Genomic DNA, 21,629 nt, shown 5'->3' with positions numbered 1-21,629 from the left:
ATCTTTATTGCCCTGACCTCTCCTTTACAATCTGGTTGAAAATTCACTTTGATCAAGAAAGAGACAGAATGTTTCCAGATGAGTCCCACCCCGCCCCTGTCCCTCCTATCAGTGCTCCTTGGCCTGTGTGGGAGTGTTCCCAGGCCTCCGCCCTCATTTCTGGGAGCCCCTGCACCCCAGGGTTTCGTTGTATGGAGCATTCTCCCACGGTACTCAGTTCTGCTCTCCGAAGAAGTTGCTGATGAAGGAACCGAGCCTGTTTGAAGGAAGCAGGGCAGTAGGGCAGAGGGAGACTGGCTGAGGCAGTCCAGGGATGAGTAGGGGCAGTGTCAGGCTGCAGGTGCTGGTACAGGGGCGCTGAGGCCCCCAGAGTGCAGCAGGGTTCACCCCGGGTCATACTGGAACTAAGGGGCTGAGCTGGAGTTGGAACCTAGGAAATGTAAAAGTTGCATCTGCAAGCTCAGAAGTGTCCTTTAGGCATTTGAACGTGCCGTGAAGGGACAGAGGGGAGCGAAGCACTAAACAGCAAAGCCTTGGAGCACAGGCCTTGTCCCCCCACGGACGTTGCGGGAAGAGCCCGCGTTTGTGAACTCCAGTAGCCCGTCCTCGGAGTCCAGCCTCTTCAGAACTTCAGGGAAATGTTGTCATGTCCAAGTTTATGTTTTCCTTTCACATTCTCCTGGGGGCGGTTCCATGAATGCTGATATTAGGATATGGACCGAGGAGAGGGCAGCAGCTCCGCTTTTAATAAAGTGAATTTCACTTGGTCTTTTGAAACTGAAATGGGACAAAAATCCCCACTAACTACAAGAGTGTGCAACTCTGGGACGTTGCCTTTTTCAGACGAAATAATTCCTTTTAGAAATTGTCTGTTTTTCCACCATCTTCCTGGTCTTCACCCCACCCCCCCGGGCCCCAGCAGCCCCAGGGCCTCCGAGTTCCTCAGGAAGTATTTCCAGTGGGGGCTGAGGGTTGCTGCAGGGACTGGGGTTTTCTTGGTAACAGGCGCTTTGCCACACGAAAGCATTTGACAGTCTGTGCCCGCAGAGAAGCGGTTTATCACCCTGCCACCAGCCCACACAGGAAGACGAGACTGGACTCGGCTCATTACAGAAATGAGGACAGTTTGTTGCTTATTTCCTGGCTTGGCTGAAAATTGTGGCACATCGCCTGTGAGGGTCTGTGAAAGACCGGCCTTGGCGAAACCTGCGTGGCAGTTGACCTTTCTCAGAAGGAGCGGAGAGGGGGCCAGCCCATACCCGTGCCCACGCTGACTGCACACGCGCTCGCCGGTGCCAGCGCCGCAGGTACAGCCGTCTCCTCCTGCCTTGGGCGGCCGCAGGGGCCACAGCCCAGTGCTGAAGTGGGGAGAGGAGGCCAGACTGGATTAGTGGCTTTGAGCTGTGTATTGGAACCCCCTTTTCAATGAAATCTTACGGGGAACACCGATACATAAAACGGTGAAAAGAGGAACCACTGTGGTTGAGGCTGAGGTGGGACCCCTCTCCCCCTCCGGTCCCCAAGCCATCTCCTGGGACCCCAGGCTTCGGAGGAAGGGACCAGATACCCGGGACCCCCCAGCGGGTTCTGTGGTGACTTGTGGCTTGACGTGTTATCACTTGGCGAAGGTTTTCTAGGTGTGCTCTTTTGGTGCATGTGCTGTGTGTCATTGGTTGTTGGGACCCCAAAGTCGAGTGCTTACTGTAGGAAAATTTGCACTAAGATTTGGAATCCATGGTGGGTTAGACTTCTTGCCTTCTTGACTCAAGCCCACAACCTGTTCCGCCCTCTTGTTTTTCCATCAAAACCGCACTGTGAGCTGTGCAGAGCCAGGATGTCCCGACACATACACAGTGGTGACGTGCGTGTTTCACACCCAAGAGTCTTTTCCCAGTGGGTTCTTGGAGCCCTTCCCACACTGGTCCCGGTTCGCTAGGAGCCCACGTGGGGGGCCATTCCCCGGGTGTGGGGCACTGGTCCGCTAGGAGCCCACGTGGGGGGCCATCCCTCGGGTGTGGGCACTGGTCCCGGTCCGCTAGGAGCCCGTGGGGGGGGCCATCCCCAGGTGTGGACACTGGTCCAGCTAGGAGCCCACGTGGGGAGCCATCCCCGAGTGTGGGCACTGGTCCCGGTTCGCTAGGAGCCCACGTGGGGGGCCATCCCCGAGTGTGGGCACTGGTCCCGGTCCGCTAGGAGCCCGTGGGGGGGGCCATCCCCAGGTGTGGACACTGGTCCAGCTAGGAGCCCACGTGGGGAGCCATCCCCGAGTGTGGGCACTGGTCCCGGTTCGCTAGGAGCCCACGTGGGGGGCCATCCCCAGGTGTGGACACTGGTCCAGCTAGGAGCCCACGTGGGGAGCCATCCCCGGGTGTGGGCACTGGTCCCGGTCCGCTAGGAGCCCGTGGAGGGGGCCATCCCCAGGTGTGGACACTGGTCCAGCTAGGAGCCCACGTGGGGAGCCATCCCCGGGTGTGGGCACTGGTCCCGGTTCGCTAGGAGCCCACGTGGGGGGCCATCCCCCGGGTGTGGGCACTGGTTTCCAAGGTGGCTCCCGGAGTCAGGGACCATCACAGAGGCTTGGCCTGAGTGACTGGGATTGTTGTGCTCGTCTGGCTAAAAAAATAATTTTTCCTTGGAAAATTTCCTTTCCTATCAGTGTTGACTAGTTTTGTTCTGCTTTTGTTATCACAGAAAGAGTAGCACTTGCTATCTCTGATGTAAAGACTCTTAAAGGAGCGTATGGACAGAATTAATTATTGAGAGGTAATGTTAAATTCCACTTACTGACACTCCCTGTTCACAGAGGGGTTATGCCATTTGGAAGAATACCGTGAATTTATAGTTGGAAATACACTTAAAAAAAAAAACAAAAAAGAAATTTTAAGTATACACATGAAAGATAGAATAGCATGATATTACTCCATGTCGATTAGGTAGTTTCAGCAATTTTCTCCTGGCTGATCTTGTTTTAGTGATACCTCTACCCACTTTATCCTCTCATCTTATTTTTATTTTTATTTTTTTATGAAATATAGCATATATACAAAAAAGCAGTAAATTTCCAGGTACATTTAAACAAGTAGTTGCAGAACAGATTTTAAAGTTTGGTATTGGGTACAGCTCCACGATTTTTCATTTTTGCTTCTAGCTGCTCCAAGACACTGGAGACCAACAGAAATATCAGAAGAGCGATCCAACAGTCATACTCATTTCTTAAATCCTACCTTCTCTGGTATACTCTCGCCTTATTTAGTTGTTTGTCTTTTTTGGGGGGTTTGGAACCCGGGTCTCCCACACAGAAGGCGAGCATTCTACCCCTGAACTACCCGTGCACCCTCACTCGCCGTATTTTGAAGCAAGTGCTGGATTTCACATCATTTCCAACTTAAATATTTCAAAAACTTAAATTTTAATGACATTATATTCTAAAATCTGATCATACTTCAGCATCAGTGCATTTTCCTTTGACTTTACTAAGCTCCTGGTCTGTGACATGCAAGCTTATCTCTCCAGTGTCATTTACAAATAATTAACAAACATGTATGTATAATTATACTGTCCCTACTTTCTTAGAGAAAAGGTAGCATAGTATCATCTGATCTGCACTTTGCTTTTTTTTGCCTAATGGTGTATTCTGGAAATTGCTTTTAATCCGTGCAGGCGAGCGGATCCTGGTACAGGTGTATGCCAGGTTCACTGAGTCGCAGGACAGTGGAGGAGCCTGTTCTCTCTTCTTCCTTGGTCGTTTGAGGCATAATGGAACCTTCCTTTGATCATTTGTAGATGAAGATGAAGATCTTCTCGAAACACTGAAGCTATCCACAGATTATGTTTTTATATAGTATACATTTAAAAACATACCATCTTTAGACTATTAGATTTTTTTTAAGTATATAAAATCTGTGTTTAAGTGACTAATGTTTTTTTTCTTTCAGATTTAATTTATCCACATCCAAATCCTTCTGCAGAAAAAGCCAGAAATATCCTAGCTGTGGAAACTGTCCCTGGAGAGCTGGTGGGAGAGCAAGCCGCAAGCCAGCCAGCCTCAGGGCATGCAAACCCCATCAATTTCGCTCTGAAACAATGGGGCGCTGAGCTCAAGTGAGTCTCCGGAAGGCAGCATGGGAGCTGGGGATGGGTTATTATATATGCCATAATTTTATGTATGAAATCATAAGAGCACTTTACATTTGTGAAGGTCTTTGTGCCGTGTAGCATGTCTCAGTACTGCACTGTTCTGACTTGTACAGAGTGCCTGTTGTGTGCCTGACGCGGTCCCCAGACACTTTCACACCTGCTGTTAATGTGATTGTTCAGTTCTGTGAGGTGGGTCGCGTTGACACTTCACTGGGACGGAAGGTTGTGCAGGGAGACTGTTTACCTTAGGTCCAGAGGCTCACGGGGCGGCACCGGCGCCTCTCGCCCCTCCGGTCCAGCCCTTTTTAGGACACCAGGCCTGTCTCAGGGTCTTGCGCTCTGGGTTTCCATTTGTGTTTGTGGATGGGCTGGTGAGAATGGAGACTCTCTCTTTTTAAATAAAAGCTTTATTCAGAGACAATTCACATGCCGTACAGTTCACCCATTTAAAGTAGGTGGTTCAGTGTTTTTTAGTGAATTTGTAGTTGTGTAGCCATCACCCCAGAAGAAATGGACGCCCACTAGCTGTCCCCATCCCTTCCAGCCCTCAGCACCACCAGTGTACTTTTTGTTTCTGTGGATTTGCCTATTCTGGACATTTCATATAAATGGAATCATTAATATGTGTTCTTTTTTTTGACTGTCTTTTTTCACTGAGCATAGTGTTTTTTTTTAATTAAAAAAAAATAACAAGCACAAACATTCTTATGACATCCCGTCCTACGTATATAATCAGTAACTCACAATATCATCACACAGTTGCATATTCATCATCATGATCATTTCTTAGAACATTTGCATCAATTCAGAAAAAGAAAAAGAAAACAAAAAAATACATACCATACCCCTTACCCCTCCCTCTCATTACTAGTATTTCAAACTAAATTTATTTTAACATTTGTTTCCCTTAGTATTTATTTTTATTCCATATGTTCTACTCGTCTGTTGACAAGGTAGATAAAAGCAGCATCAGACACAAGGTTTTCACAATCACACAGTCACATTGTGAAAGCTGTATTATTATACAATCATCTTCAAGAAACATGGCTACTGGAACACAGCTCTACATTTTCAGGCACTTCCCTCCAGCCTCTCCACTACATCTTAAAGGTAATATCTGTTTAATGCACAAGATCCCATGATGCTGACTCTCGGCTCATTCTAGGGTTTTTCTCAATCCCTTGATGCTGAGTCCCAGCTCATTCTGGGATTTCTGTCCCACGTTGCCAGGAAGATCCACACCCCTGGGAGTCATGTCCCACGCAGAGAGGGGGAGGGTGGTGAGTTTGCTTGTTGTGTTGGCTGGAGAGAGAGGCCACATCTGAGCAACAAAAGAGGTTCTCTTGGGGGTGACTCTTAGGCCTAATTTTAAGTAGACTTGACCTATCCTTTGTGGGGTTAAGTTTCATATGAACAAACCCCAAGACTCGGGGCTCAGCCTGTAGCTTTGGTTATCCACACTGCTTGTGAGAATATCAAGAATTCAACTTGGAGAAGTTGAATATTTCCCCTTTCTCATCATTCCCCGAAGGGGACTTGAGCACAGTGTTTTAAAAATTCATCTGTGTTGTAGCATGTATCAGTACCTTGTTTCTTGTTATGGCTAAGTAGTATTCCAGTGTATGGATATATCATACCTTATTTATCCATTCATCAGCGGGTGGACATTTGGGTTGCTTCCACTTTTTGCCTTTTGGGAATAATGCTGCTGTGAGCATTTGTGTACAAGTGTTTCGTGAACATATGTTTTCATTTCTCTGGGTATGTACCTGTGAGTGGGATTGCAAGGTCATATGGCATTTCTGTGTTTAACCTTTTGAGGAATTGCCGGATCATTTTCCCAAGCGGCTGCACCATTTTGTGTTTCCATCAGCGTTGTCTGAGGGTTCCCGTTTCTCTACAACCTCACTAAACTTACTATCTGATGTTTTGATTCTCATCAGGTGGCATCTTATTGTGGTTTTGATTTGCGTTTCCCTGATGGCTGATGATGTTGAGCCTTTTTTCTTGTTTTTGGCCATTTGTTTATCTTTGGAGAGACGCAGAAGTGTCTTGCCCTCCTGTGGGGACCAGCCTAGTGGTCAGCATGCAGTTGGCTTCTTCAGTGGTCCTCCTGATTTTGGGGGCCTGAAGGGGTAGTCTTAGAAGCTACCCAGGATGCTATTTTGAAAGTGGCCTCTTTCCTTTAACCTCTCTCTATATTTTTTATTATTTCTTTTCTTCTGCTTACTTTGAATTTAATTTCCCCTTGTGTTCCTAATTTCCTGAGGTGGAAGCTTAGATTATTGATTTTAGATCTTTCTTCTTTTCTGATATATGCATTTAATGCTGTAAGTTTCCCTCTAAGCAAAAGTTTCCCTTTTGCTGCTTCCCACAAGTTTTGACAGGTTGTCTTTCCATTTTCAGTTTGTCAAAATATTCTAAAATTTCTCTCGAAAGGAATTCTTTGACCGTGTGTTATTTAGAAGTGTGTCTCTAAATATTTAGGGATTTTCCAGCTGCTTCATGTTGATTTCTACTTTAATTCCACTGGGATCTGAGAGCATGCTTTGTATTATTTTTATAAAGCTCTCTCTCTTTTGTATCTTTGTGGTTGAATTCACTTTGAGAAAAAAATTGTTTTCATTCGCTGTATGTTTTTAGGTCTTAGATAGATATCAGGTTTATAAACTTCACATTGGTCCTGAGACTGAACAGGCTGTTGGCAGCGACGGAACCCAGACCTGTAAGGCAGTGAGGGAGAGTTCTCCACCTTGCATCCACTGCAAGACACTGGGCCCTCACTGCTTCCCCCCAGATTGTCTCATGTGTCCCACTGTTCCTTCCTGCTCCACTCCTGTCGTTCTAGTCTGCTAGCTGCCAGAATGCAGCATACCAGAAACAACAGCTTTTAAAAGGGGAAGTTTAGTAAGTTGGAAGTTAACAGTTTTTAGGCCGTGGAAATATCCCTATTAAAGCAAGTCTATAGAAATGTACAATTAGAGGCATCCAGGGAAAGACACCTTGATTTAAGAAGGCCGATGAAGCTCAGGGTTTCTCTCTCAAGTGGAAAGGCACATGGCAAACACGGTCAGGGCTTCTCTGTTAGCTGGAAGGGCACATGGCAAACACGACGTCATCTGTTAGCTTCCTCTCCAGCTCCCCTGGAGGCGTTTTCCTTCTTCATCTCAAAAATTCGCTGGCTGGTGGGCCCTCAGCTTTGTGGTTCTGTGGTGTTCTGTCGTCCTTCTCTGCTCTCTCTGAATCTCCTGGCTTTCTCTCTTGTTCTCTAGCTGTTTTCTAAAGTGCTTCTTCTTTTAAAGGATTCTAGTGAACCAGTCAAGACCCACCTGGAATGGGTGGAGACGTGTCAGTCAGGTTTAATACCCACACTGATTGAGTCACATCTCCTTAACAATAAGCTAATTAAAGTTTCCAACATGCAGTGCTGAATAGGGATTAGAAGAAACGGCTGCCTTTACATATTGGGATTAGGTTTGAAACATGGCTTTTCTGGGGTACGTAAATCCTTTCAAACCAGCACATCTATCCATCTGCATTCACTTACCTTAAGATGCAGCTCTGGTCATGTTGCCACCTCATATCAGAAGTGTCACAATGGGTCAGCTCCCAGCTCCTTGTCTGACATTTGGGCTTCCGACTAGTCTGATTTTACCCTGCTTTTCCATGTTTCCGTTTGCTGAGCCATTATGTTCTGGTTCTTCTATAGCCTGCTCTCCACCCTGGGCCTTTGCTGACTGCGTGTCCTCTACCTACGAGGCTCCGTCTCCACCTTTCTCTGTCCCTGTCATCTTCTGACACCAGGGGAAGGTGGGAGGGAGAGGGGCCAGGGCTGCCTCTCCAGGGTGCCTGCTGTAGTGCTGCTCTGTTTTCATATCTTAACCTCTCAGACTTCTCAGTACAGAAAGGATTCATGCTCCTAAAAATGTTAGAAAGCCACTGAAAGGCTGTGCCTTCATTTTACAGGTAAGAGGGCTGAGGCGTAGAGAGGTAAGTTGACTTGCTCAGGGTCACTCAGCAAGAGCTGAAACGCACACCCCGGTCCCTGCCTGGAGCCCAGGGCTCCTCCCAGACCGGATCCACCTTTCCTAACAGAAGTGTATTTGGGGGCCCGTTGATTTGCCAAGTTTTCATACCTAGCCAGCATCGTCTGGCGTCAGAGTTGGATAATGGAATGAGGTGGCGGCAGACCTGTGGCACTGGGAGCTTTCCATGTCCTTGAGCTTAGGGCAGACTGGAGTGCATCCTGCCTGGGAAGGAGAGCGCATGCCACGGGTGCCTGTGACAGCTGGCAGGCCCCCCTTGGGTTCAGCGTCGCTGGGGGGCGGCCTTCTCTCAGCTTTGCCTCTGCAGTGCAGCTGAGTGATAAGAGCAGGTACTGGAGTTTCAGTTCCCACCTGCGCCACCCACCAGCTGGGTAACTTGGGCGCGTTAGCTCACTCTCTGTGCCGCAGTTCTGATTTGTAAAATGGGGATAATAGTCGTGCAGACTTTGTGAGCTCGGTGTGAGGATGGTGAATTAACATGTGTGAACTGCTTAGACCAGTCCCTGGCCCCTAGGAAGTACTGGGTGAGGAAGAGTTGGCGGTGGTGGTGCCGTGGTTGGAGGAGGCTGGCAGTGCCCTTCTCCCGGCGGCCCCGGGCTGCTTACTTTAGACACTCTGGTGCTTCCTGGCGTGTGGGTCATAGGTGTCTGGTTTGGTTTCGTTTTTTAGTATTTTTATTGAGATATCCACACATGTACAATCAGTGGCCCGTGATATCATCACTTATGTGTGAATTCTTCACGATGATCATTTTTAGAACATTTGCATCACTCCAGAAAAAGAAATAAAAAGAAGAAAAAAAGAACTCATACATACCATACCCCTACCCCTCCCTCTCTTTGACCCACAGTATTTCAATCTACTCAGTTTTTACCCTCTCTCCCCCCTATTACTTATCTATTTTTTGTCCATACTTTTTTACTCATCTGTCCATACCCTGGATATAAGGAGCATCAGACACAAGTTTTTCACCATTGCACAGTCACATTGTAAAAGTTTTATCTTTACACAGTCATCTTCAAGAATCCAGGCTGCTGGAACGCAGCTCAGCAGTTTCAGGCATTTCCCTCCAGCCACTCCAATACACCATAAACTGGAAAGGGGTATCTATATAATGCATAAGAATAACCTCCAGAATAACCTCTCGACTCTCAAATCTCTCAGCCACTAAAACTTTGTCTCTTCTCGTTTCTCTCTTCCCCTTTTGGTCAAAAAGGTTTCTTATTCCTCTGATGCCGGGTCCTGGCTCATCTTGTGGGTTCTTTTTTTGCTTGTTTGTTTTTTTTGCTGCTTGTTTTTTATTTGATAGGTTATTTTTACTGATAACAAAGTTTATAGAATACTTTTGATGCACAGGGAGATTTTATGACCATAGACATAGTAAAATGTTAGTTTATTCTTGTTTTGTAAATGAATGGCTCAAAAATAGTCATAATGGATTCAAAATATTACCAAAATTAGAAAATAGGGCTCAAAGAATAATTGAATACTTGTCTGTTGTGCTTGTATTTAATTTATTAATTCAGTTGAAACCCCAAACTAGCTTTCACTTCACCAGCTCCCCTGACTAACCGACATTTTAAATCCCTCTGGTAGAGCCATGGTTTTCACTCAGTGCCCAGGGCCGAGGGGCCACTTCAGGGCACCCCACCCTCTGCCCCCCAGCTGAGCCGCACTCATGCCTGGAGCCAGCTGGGTTCTTCTAGCTGGTTGAAGGCTGATGAACTTGCAGTGGTAATTACATCATATAGTGAAAAACTTAGCAAGTTATAAAGCAGAAAAGGGAATTGTTTCTATGGAAAATTAATTGAATGCGAAGGGAAAATTTAATAAAGATGAACCATTAAAAATAATTGCTGTCAGGCTGTGGGTGAGACAGCTGTGAAAGATTGGAGGAAAAAATTATAAAAAATCAATGAAGATTCTATACTTAGATTGTTTCTCAGCTTTCAGCTCTTGTTCCACTTTTTAAAACGAGGCAAAAGAAAGTTGGAAAAGTGGGATGATGTCTTATGAGTGTGCTGACACACGAAGACGACAGCACTCCTCACGGACTTGAGGAACAGGTCTTGGCTGCCCCACATGTAGACAGGCAGAGCAGCCCGCGTGGCACAGTGTGAAATTGGTGAACCTGGTACCTGAGTGGGTGTGGGTGTGTCGGAGCTCTGTGAATGGGGCTTGTGTTGCTTTTGTAACTTCTTTGAGTCAAAGTATTTCATATAAAGGCAGCTACACTACATCTAGTGGCTTTTTTTTTTGGTATGCTGTATGGCGAGGGTCACATTTCATTCTTTTTCCATGTGAGTGTCCCGTTATTGCAGCACCATTTGTTGAATTTTTGTTTGTTTGTTTGTTGGGAAAGCACACGGGCCTGGCATTGAGCCCAGGTCTTGCACCCCTATATGTAGTGTTTTATATTTGTCTTTCACTTCGCATGTTTTTCTTTTTTCCAAATCCATCCATACTGTTGAGCATTTTAATATTTTATTCCCTTTTATTGCTGAGTAGTATTTCACAAGTATGAATATACTGCAATTTGAATATCCATTCATCAGTTGATGAATTTGGTCATTTGGGTTGTTCCCTGTTTGAGGCTGTTAGGAATAGTCGTGAACGAGTCCTGTGTGTGCTCATGTTTTCACTTCCTCTGGCTAAATTCCTGGCATTGGGATTTCTGGATCTTGTGGTTAGGTGTATGTCTAACTTTATAAGGTGCTGTCATACTCCTTTCCAAGGCGATTGTACCATTTGCAATGAGAGTTCACTTGTCCCGTGCCCCCCCCCCCAAACACTTGGTATTGTCAGTCTTTGTAACTTCAGCCATTCTAGTTGGTGGAGTTCATTCTGGTTTTGTTACTTTCCCTGCTGACTAGTATCTTTTCGTGTGCTCATTTGCTGTTCTTATTGTATCTTTTTCTGAAGTATCTGTTGACATCTTTTATCCATTTTTAATTACGTGTCCACTTTTATTGAATTATAAGAGTTCTTTATATATTCTGGATACAAGCCCTTTGTCAGATATATGTCTTGCAAATATTTTTCAAAGAGAAAAAGTTTTGAATGTTTAGATAATATCCATTTTACGTTTTATTCTTTTATAGATTATACTTTTTGTGTCTTGTTTTGGAAATCATCATCTAACCCAATGTCACAGATATTTTCTCTTATGTTGCTGCCTTGAAGTTTAATAATTTCAGCTTTTACATTTAGGGCTATGATATACTTTGAGTTAATTTTTAGGTATTATGTGAGATAAGGGTTGAAGTTTATTATTTTCCATATCAATTCTACTGCTTGTTGAAAAAGTTATGTTTTTCCTGTTGAATTTCTTGGCACCCTTGTCAAAAATCAGTTGACCATAAATGTAAGAGTTTGTTCCTGAAGTCTCGTTATATTCCACTGATTTGTGTTTCTATCTTTACACCAGTACTGCGTTGTCCTAATTACCCTAGCTTGATAGTAAGTCTTGAAATCAGGTAGTGTAACTTCTCCAGCCTTGCTCTTCTTTTTTTTCCAGATAGTTTTGGCTATTGTATGTTCTTTGCTTTCCTGTGTAAATTTATAAATTAGCTTGTAAATTTTGTCAAAAAGCCCACTAAGATTTTTATTGGAATTTTATTGAATATATGGATCAATTTTGGGGGAATTGTCTTCTTAACGATATTGAGTCATTTCATCTAGGAACGTGTCTTCATCTATTTAGGCCTTCTCTAATTTCCCTGCGCATTGTATACATTTTAGCATACAGGACTTACACATCAGTTTTTAAGTTTATTCCTAGGTAATTTTTATACTATTATGGATGAAGTTTTTAAAAATTTCATTTTCAAATTGTTTATTGCTAGTATATAAAAATAGAACTTGTGTATATTAACCTTGTATCCTGCAACCTTGGTAAAGTTACTTAGTAGTGGTTCTGTTAGCTTTTTTTGTAGATTTCTTAGGATTTTCTAAGTACACGATCATGTTGTTGGCAAATAGAGTTTTATGTCTTCCTTTCCAACCTGTTTGCATTTTCTGTTCTTGCCTCGCTTTGGCCGGAGCCTCCACTGTAATGCTGGATAACGTTTATTCTGTTGGATAAGGGTAGTGTGCGACAGCATCCTGGCTTTGTCCCTTTTAGGTAGAAAGCATGGAGCCTTTCCAGATGAACTTGGAGTTAACGTCAGGGTTTTTGTAGATGCCCTTAATCAAGTTGAATTCCTCCTTACTTTTTTGTTTTGTTTTTGTGAGAATTTGTGTGTGTGTGTGTGTGTGCATGGGCCAGGACTCGAACACGGGTCTTCCACATGGCAGGTGAGCATTCTGCCTCCGAACCACCTCCTTTTTGGTTTTAATGATGTGACTTACATCATACCAGCCTTGAGGTTCCAAGTCCCAGACAGGACACCGGATGCAGCATTAGCAAAAACTTTCCCTGGCGTAGGCCACCCCCGCCCCCAAGAGCAGAGCCTTTGGTTGCCGCCCAGGAGTGGGGGCTCACCTTGGTCTCTCCAGGAGACCGAGCCCTGCTTCTCACCCCGGGTGGGCGCGCCATCAGGCAGTGGCGTGGTGTGATGAGGAGGGCGTCGGAGTAGGAGAGTGTCTCATGCCTCAGGCCAGCTGTGTGATTCAGACCCACGTAGCTCATCTCTGCATTTCTTTCCTCGACTATACACTGAGAGTGCTGTTCTCATGTCCAGTGATGTGAGGGTGAGAAAGGTCAGGTAGCAGCACTCTCCTCAGTGCTTCAGTCACTAGATGCTCAAACACTTTGTAGTTGAAAAGTTGGATTACTTTGAGATAGTTCTTTATAATAAATACCTTTTGGTAGTTTAACAGTAAATATTTATTTGATTATCCCTTTTTTCTCTTTGGCAAGTTTATATAAAAACATTCTTAATCGTTGATTTTTGGCAATTTGGTGATGATGTGCTTGTAGTTTTCTTCATGATTCTTGTGCTTGAAGTTTGATGAGCTTCTTTAATCTGTAGGCTTAGAGTTTTCATCATATTTGGAAAAATTTCATTATTTCTTCACGTATTTCTTTCTGTCCTCTCACCTCCTCTTCCCTCAGGGTCTCCAAGTATATGTATATTACGCTATTATAAGTTGTCTACTCATTTTAGCAACCATCACCAGTGGGTCTGTTTCTTTTCTATTGAATGATTTTTCTCCTCATTTTTGTTTTTTTCTACTTCTTTGCATATGAGGTAAGTTTTTGTTGGATGCAAATATTGTGAGTTTCTCCCTTTTGGGTGCTAGAATTTTTTTTTTATTTATTTACATAAATACCTGAGCTTTGTTCTGGTATGCAGTTAAATCACTCAGAAACAGTTTGATTCTTTTGAAACTTGCAGCTAAACTTTGTTAGCTGGGATGAGAACAGTCTTGAGTCTAGGGATAATTTTGGTAACCTTTCTGAATATTTTATCCAATGCCCCATGAATTATAAGATACTTATTCTTGGCCCTGTGTGAGCTTCAGGATTGTTCCCTCAGCCTCTTTCAGATGGTTTTTGCCCCATTCTCAGATAGCTTCCCTACATGCAAGCCCTAATCAATACTCTGCTGAGCTGTGGGGCCCTCTGAGGATCTCTGCAGCTCTCTCTGTTCCGCTCTCTGCTCTCGAGTGCTCTTTATGAGCTCTGACCACCTCGGGACACCCTCTCTCCACTCCCAGCGATGCTGGGCTCCGCCTGGCTTCCCCCTGCCTGCTCTGTGACCTGGAAACTGTCTGCAGCAGAAGCCGTGCCCATCTCAGGGCTCCCCTCATTTGCTTTCTCTTCTCTCAAGGGTCACTGTCCTGTGATGCCTATGGAACCAGTGTCTAAAAACCCTTATTTCTTGTATTTCATTCAGTTTTTTGAATTCTTTCCGTGGGAAAGATAAATCTTGTCCTTGCTATTCCACTTTAGCTGGAAGTGAAAATGCCAACCTGGTTTTCAAAATATTTAATGAAATATTTTAACATGAAGGCAAATATAGAATATCATTTATTGCATACCTGAGTAGCCACTCCTCAGCTTTATCACTGTGCCATATTTTATGCTGCAATAAAAAATCAAAACATTATAGATGTAGTTAAATAATCTCTTCTCCTTGACCCCGTTCTTCTGTCGTCCTTCAGAGACGAGGTGTGTCTGGTAGTTATCCTACATGTGAGTGGTTTTTAAAAAAAATACATTTACTATGTATATGTGCATCTATAAATAATATCTGATAGTTTACATTATCATGCTGTACAAACCATTCTGCAATCTTTTGAAAAGTTTTATCCTTATGCGTGTAACTTTAGCTAGAATTTCGAAAGGTTGAGAGCCTTGCTCTGTTTTGTCCACTGGTATACCCTGAATGGTACTGGCCCATGGTAGTCACTCAAATAAAATTTTGTCGAACAAGTGAATTCATTTCAAGCGCTGTATAGTGTTTGATTACGTGACTCTTTGGTTTATCCATTCTCCTATTGTTGGATGTTTAGAGTACTGCATTTTTCCCCCACTGGTCAGAACATTGCTGCAGTGACTGTTCTTGTTTGTGTCTCCTTGTGCATGCGTGCAAGGATTTCTTGAGGAAGTGTTGGGTCCTAGAGTAGACGCCTCTTCACCTTACCTGTGTTGTTACTGAATTACTCTCCCTGGTAACGGCGCCAAGTGACACCCCTACCAGCAGTGCACAAGAGCTCCTAGTTCTGCACATCCTTGTCAGCTTTTGGTATTGTCGGATCTTTACATTGTTGCCAGTCCTATACTGTGAAATTATGTTCTGCTTTGCGATTTTTTTTTTTAAGTAGCACTTTTTTTATCTCAACAGAAATTCCATGTCCTCTTTCCGACCTGGGAGAGGGCATAATGACAGCCGGAAAAGTGTGTTTTACACCAGTGAAGAGTGGGAACTTTTAGACCCGACTCCTAAGGACCTGGAGGAGTCCATGGCGCAGGAGGAAAGGAGGAAGCAGCTCCCTGAAGGAGGCAAAGGTACCAGCCCCCGTCTGCAGGTCTCCCTGCTGCCGTCCGCTGCCGTCGGTGACAAGGGAGGCTCCAGTGGGAGGGTTTTCTAGAGGCTTAAGGCCCGGTGGAGGTGTGCATTCTCTCTCTGTGGGACATAAAACGTGAACACTTGAAAAATGAGAAATTATAAGGAATAAATAACAGTTCAGTGCAGTAGTTCTTAAACCTTTTTAGGAAGTAGAGCATGCAGAAGCCACGGTGCTCTTTACAGAAATGTGGATTTTTTTTTTTGTAATTAAAAATTTTTTTATTACAGAAATTTTGAAATGTATGCAAAAGTAGAGAATTTAGTATAATGAATTCTTGCGTATCCATAATTCACTTCCCACAGTTTTGAGCACAATACCTCTCTGATTTCTTCTGTATCTCCTCTAAACTCCTACCCCTCCCTGCCCTCGCTGTCAGCTGAACCTTTATAAGCTTAGCCGTCCACTGCGTCTGTAAGCACTCAAGTGCGTATTTCTAAGAGGGAGATGCTTCTTTAAAAGGAATTATAATTATAGCTTCATTAACACACCTAAAAATAGTTATAGTAGTTCCTTAATACTCCTACTCTCCATTTATTCCCTGTGTGTGTTTGCAGTTTGTTTAAATGAGGACACAGACAAGGTCCACATGTTGTATTTAGTTGATACGTTTTCTTAGGTCTTTTTTCGTCTAAACAGTTCCCTGTCTTTTTTTTCCCCTTCTTTTCCCTTTGCCATATCTGTTGAACAGGATCTTGCTGATTATATTTCTTTGGTGTCACTTTTCTCTGTCCCCTGTATTTCCTGTATTCTGGTAGTTGAGGCCTGCCCGGATTCAGGGTTGGCTTTTGATCATGGCAGAAATTTTGGGCAGGGGGTGTGGGGAGGGGCAGGCTTGTACCCTGTTGTGTCATATCCGGAGCCGCATAATGGCTCTGTGTGTGACATGAAGATGGATCAGGGCTTGGGGTTGTCAGCTTGACCCAGTCATCATAAAATTCTGCATCAGCCTGTTGCCTAGTGACTTTAGAGCCATTGATAGTCCTAGATCCATCAATTCATATTGATGTTTTAAGCATAAAATAAATAATTTTGAGAATTCCATCTTATGCTATATTCTGGCATGGGCTGGCAGAAATGGGAGGCAGGATTTTAGGAAATCCTTATTGGGAGACAGTACTTACTAAAGGAAGTGTGTTTTCTGTGCCCTGGGGCAGGCGTGCCCTGACTTGGTTTGAGGGAGAGCGCACACCTGTGTTCCATGGGCACATGGCGTGGGACTGACTGTGCAGTGTGGCCCGGTGGAGTGTGTGGCCAGGCTGAAGATGCTTGGTTACCCCATGTCAGCATAACCTGGGGGAGTAGCCAGGAGCAGAGCTTACCCTAAACTGTGAATGCTTCCTAGAGGGAGGGGGATTTCGATTATTGAATAAAGGTAAACCGTGTTGGCTTTGACTTCCTGTAGAGACTTTGGAAATGAACTAGAAAGGGTGTATATGAGCAAGATTATGAAGGAAGAATCGATAGGGCTTATTGGCTTGGGAGGGGCAGATACTCCCAGCGCCACTGGAAAGCGTTTTATTGACTGGTGACAGCCTTCTCAGCCCACTGCCCAGCCCCTGACCCCTTTGAGAGGGAACCTGTGTGAAAGACCTGGAGAGACCAAAAGATGTCTCTGGACTTAGATCTTGCTTGATTCACAGGCATTTCCTGTAATGGCTCTAAATCAGCATACAGCTTTACTTTCTTTCTTTTTTTTTTTTTTTTTAGGATTGATTAGGATTAAAACAAGCTTTTCTAGGGTACATAAATCCTTTCAAACTAGCATAGTCCACCTTCTGGACCCTAAAAAAGGCATGTTTTTCCCATGCACAAACTACCTTCATTCCATCACAATATCAGAAATCCTTAAAGCATTTTAGTAACCATGCAAATGCAATACAAAGTCAGAAACACAGCGTGTAGCTTTTTGGCCATGTTGTTTACAGAAAGTGATCTACTCTTTCTCTATTTTCCCCCATTTTTATGTAAACTTTTCATCAAAACATAACGTACAGAAGAATACCCAAATCAGAATCATAAGAGCTCGGTGAATTTTCAGAAAGTGACCACACCCATGTATGTAAATGGCACAGGGTTCAAGCAGCAGGACAGTGAATTACCAGCACCTGGAGAGACAGCTTCGCCCCCTGGCCTCCTGCAGCCTCTGCCTGCCCTGGGGCCCCCTCCGCCCTGACTTCCAGCAGCGTAGACTAGCTTTGCCTGTTTCCTCACTTACACAGATGACATCCATATAGTATGCTCATTTTCTGGGAGCCCATTTGTATTTTGAGTGTATGTTTGACTCCATCTACACTAAAACGTACTTGGCTCCCACAATATTTTTAAATCTCAATGTTTCTAGGAAGAGAATATGGTCATGTTTTAAAACATGCGTTGAACATTAAAAACGTTTATTTGTGTGTGTGTGTTTTTTTTCTAGGGACGGATTAGCAAAGATAGGGAACCGAGGAGCCCGAGTATATCCTACACTTGGGAGAGGTTTAGCTTTGTAGCTCCTGCCCTCGCTAAGGGGCCGTGGAGAGAGCCCAGGTCCACATCTGCATTATGCCGTGGGGCAGCTGTGTCCCCTGGCCTCCGTCTCTGTTCTCTTTGTTCTTGAAGGTGCCTGGAATGGGAAAGGGCAGTTGCCAGCACAGAGGCTTACACTGCGCTTTTGAAAATGGATTTTGGAAAATAAACTTAGTATAGAATCTTGAGGCAGGAGTGATACAGTTTTGTCATAAATTCCTCACCAGTGCCAGTTTACAGTCTGTCTTTTTTTCCCTCTGTCTTAAGGCATAGATAGAGAAATCAAATAGAGAAAGTTGTCTTTGCAAAGCAATCACATGATAGATCCTTACGAGGAAAAATCCAGTGGGAGGTGTCATCTGTGGCTTTAATGGCGTCGATTATTATCAAGAATGATGTGGGGGCAAAGACGGGCATCTCTTCCTCTCTCTGTTCTTTAGAGAGATAATATAAAACTCCCCTAAGGATGATATGTGAGAATGCTAACGTGTTTTATTGTCGTTTCCAAAAGGAAGATGTGGTCTGCACTTAAAAAAACAAGTTTTGTGTTTGCGTAGGAGTCACTGGCGTAGGATTTCCCTTTGATTTTGGACGTATCCCCTACAAAGGAAAGCGCCCCTTGAAGGACATGATTGGGTCGTATAAAAATCGCCACACTAGTGGAGACCCCTCACCTGAGGGGACCTCCAGCGGGGGCAGCGTCAGCAAGCCAGCCTCTGAAATGCAGCTGCAGCTTCAGAACCAGCAGGAAGAGCTGGAACAGTTAAAGACAGACCTGTCCGGTCAGAAGGTAATTTTTCTTCTTTAATCTTCTGTCTTATCCCAACTTAGCAGGACCAAGGATTAGAGGAGTAAAGTCTGGCTTTTATGTTTCTCCAAATTTTTTCAGGGGCAGATTTGATTTCCAGAATGTGCTTTTTCCCTAAGTATGCCATGTTTCCGTGTTCACCACCCTAGCCCCACTGCCTTGCCTGATCTTTTGTTCAAAGACTCTGGGATTTATAAGGAGAGTGGGGACCCCTTAAAGTTAAGAGGTCAGAGGAGAGCGTTGTCAGCATCCCTGCCCAGTTCTGCTCCGGAGGTTGAATCTCTGGGAACGCTCCTTGAGTTCAGAATTTTTCGACAGTTGTTACAAAGAATTTCCATACCATGTCAAGCGGCACAATTTCCTTCTGAACTTATCAGACCTAATTACACTTAACTGCTCCAAATTCAGTGATTTTAGAGCTCACAGTTTTAATACTGATGAACCTTTGCCGGAAACCATTGTGAATTTCAGCGTACTTGTTCGTGATTTCCTATTATTGTTCTCAACAGGCAGTCTTTCTGGAGTAAATAGTTTTTTCCTCCCTATTTTTGATTTCCTGCCAGAGGAAGTTCATTATTAAGATGGTTCCAGTAAAGTTTCTGCATTTCCTCAGATCCCAGTGATTGTTATCTAGAGAGTTACGATTTCGCCTTCTCCTCCGTCCCCTTGTGTCCTCAGCCTTCAACTGTCCTCCTTTTTGGCTCCTAGGAGCTGGTTCGGCTGCTCCAGCAGACAGTCCGCTCTTCCCAGTATGACAAATACTTCTCCAGCAGCCGACTCTGTGAGGGGGTCCCAAGGGACACACTCGAGCTTCTGCATCAAAAGGACGATCAGATTTTGGGCCTTACCGGCCAACTCGAGAGGTTCACCCTGGAGAAGGAGAGCCTTCGGCAGGAGGTGCGGACGCTGAAGGGCAAAGTGGGGGAGCTGAACGAGCAGCTGGGAATGCTGATGGAGACCGTCCAGGCCAAGGACGAGGTCATCATGAAGCTCTCGCGGCAGCTCAACGAGTGCGAGGGCGGCGCGTCCTCGCCTGCCGCGGTGCCCAGCTCGCCTTCAGCAGCCCCAGCCAGCAAGGACCAGCTGGAATTGGACAGGCTGAAAGTAAGAGCGGGGTGGGCTCTGACTTTGCGGAATGAGAAATGCAGAAACCGATTTAAACCCCACGGATGTCATCCTAGAGTGTCGGCCTCCGTGAGCGCACGTGGAGTTGGGGGGGCGGTCAGCTGGTCATCTGCTTTGACGAGTACAACAGGACCTATAGTCAGATAATTATCAGTCGTCTAAGGAACTTCCTTGGGAAATGAAACCCTTAGTTTTACGATGTTGCCATTCCTTGGAACCGTTTCTTTCCTCTCCCTTTCAAGTAGCTTTGAAGTAGCTCAGCCTCTTTTCTATTTATACCCCTCTGAGGACTTGAAGTCTGTCACCTGCATGATTTACAGCATCTGTTCCTTTTCCTCTCTGTGTCTGTGAATGCACGCGCACACTCACTACCTGCCTCAGGACCCCATGGGGGCCAGGTGAGGGGGCGTTGTCCCCAGTGGGTATCGTTGGGTGGGCTGAGGAATTGGAGCTCAGCTTCTAGGCTGCCCAGAAGTTTTGGTGTCAGTGTTGTCGCCACACCCGAGATGGGAGTGTCCTGACGCTCTTAGAGGGGAAAGCAGAGCTCTCCTTCCCTTGCCCCTTTCTGGGCTAGCACTGGGATGGGAGGCTGATTCCCAGTTGAGATGACTGTCCAAGCCATACCTGGCAGGGTGTGTGTGTGTGTGCGTGTGCGTGTGTGTGTGTGTGTGTGTGCATGCCTGTGTGTGTGTGACCGGCTGATGAGATAGAGGAGCACACAGTAGTTGTGGGAGGTAGAGGCAGTCTCATTTTTTTTATCTTGGGAAGAAGTTTGCCAGTCTGAAGGGATAGCTCAATAATAGCCTTTGGCCAGTAAGACCAGTGAGCGTCATAAGATTCTTGCTAGTATTCTTTCTTGAGAAGATGGAGAGTTTTAGCTGGAGAGATGTCTGCTCAGACATAGGGCGTTGGGTAGAGCCAGGAGAAACCTGTGACCCCAGACACCCACCTAGCTCCAAAGCCTACCTGCCTGCCCTCTTCATGTGAATAATCCGGCTCCAAGAGTGTTTGGCCACCCGAATGCAGTTTATCCTTAAGGGTAAAGATTTGGTGTTGTTGAGCTTATTACTGAGCATTCACTCATGTGCACTGGCAAGGAATTGAATGCATGAGTGATGGACATGCTGGGAATATTGGAGATAATCTCAAAGTGGAAGTTTAAAAACACTGAACTGTTGGAATCTATATTGTCTCCCATAGTGACCACTAATAAGCAATGCCGTCTTTTAGGCATGTAAGGGCAGAAGGATTTATTAGTGAGAAAAAACAAAACAGCAACCAGTAAAGCATCAATCTCATTACTTTATACTTATATCTACTCTAAAAATAGCCAATGTTTAAAAAAAAAAGAGCCATCTTGATTAGTGCCGCCAATAGAAGTCACTTTTGTTTATATGTCCCACCTAGAATATACGTGACTCTAAATATACATCCTATCAATTACAGGCATTTTGTGAGTATTTAGTGTTGGCTGGAATTTGTGTTTTGCGAGCATGTCTATTTTTGTAGTGTTTAGGAAATAGGCGAGCGTCTGGTGTCCAGGTTGCGGTGAGAGCTCCTCGGCTGAGGGGGAGTGGAGCAAGCCCCCCCCCCCGGGAGCAGAGCCAGGCTGCGTGCGGAGAGAGCATGTCCCTTCAGGGTCAGCTTGCAGAGCTCCTTTTGGGGTCCGCTGACGGGGTTGCTCAGAACTGATTTCCCACTCCCCTTTTCTATTTGCAGCATGATGGGTGGAATAGGTTGATTCAGTCATGAAAATTTTTTCTCTGACATTTCTCATGTGAATTTTGAAAGCTTCTGGCTCCAAAATTCTGCCCCCTGCAGTCAGGGTAAGTCCTGAGACCGTTTATGAAGAGACAGAGTGGTCGTTACAGCCTCTGGCCCGAGGAGTCCATGGGGACAGGCGAGTCCTCCCTGGGTCGGGGACCCCATGTTTTCTGACACTGCGCTTCCTTGGGCCAGTTCTTGCCAGTGCCGAGGCACCCCTTCTT

The 21,629-nt window shown here is 45.1% G+C and overlaps 1 protein-coding gene across 1 annotated transcript in view; it reads left to right on the top strand.

The window, feature by feature from the left end:
* TBC1D2B (TBC1 domain family member 2B) overlaps nucleotides 1-21,629 on the top strand; it is a 112,742-nt gene that overhangs the window by 55,966 nt on the left and 35,147 nt on the right. Inside the window, exons 3-6 of the mRNA XM_077126755.1 lie at nucleotides 3,936-4,101; nucleotides 14,975-15,138; nucleotides 18,266-18,498; nucleotides 19,225-19,620. Coding sequence (XP_076982870.1) covers nucleotides 3,936-4,101; nucleotides 14,975-15,138; nucleotides 18,266-18,498; nucleotides 19,225-19,620 — 959 coding nt within the window. The remainder of the gene's footprint in view (nucleotides 1-3,935; nucleotides 4,102-14,974; nucleotides 15,139-18,265; nucleotides 18,499-19,224; nucleotides 19,621-21,629) is intronic.

This window comes from Tamandua tetradactyla, chromosome 14 (assembly GCF_023851605.1).
Source record: "Tamandua tetradactyla isolate mTamTet1 chromosome 14, mTamTet1.pri, whole genome shotgun sequence".
Classification (NCBI taxonomy): domain Eukaryota; kingdom Metazoa; phylum Chordata; class Mammalia; order Pilosa; family Myrmecophagidae; genus Tamandua; species Tamandua tetradactyla.
The sequence above is the reverse complement of the archived record's forward strand: the minus strand, read 5'-3'. Positions and strand labels throughout refer to the sequence as shown.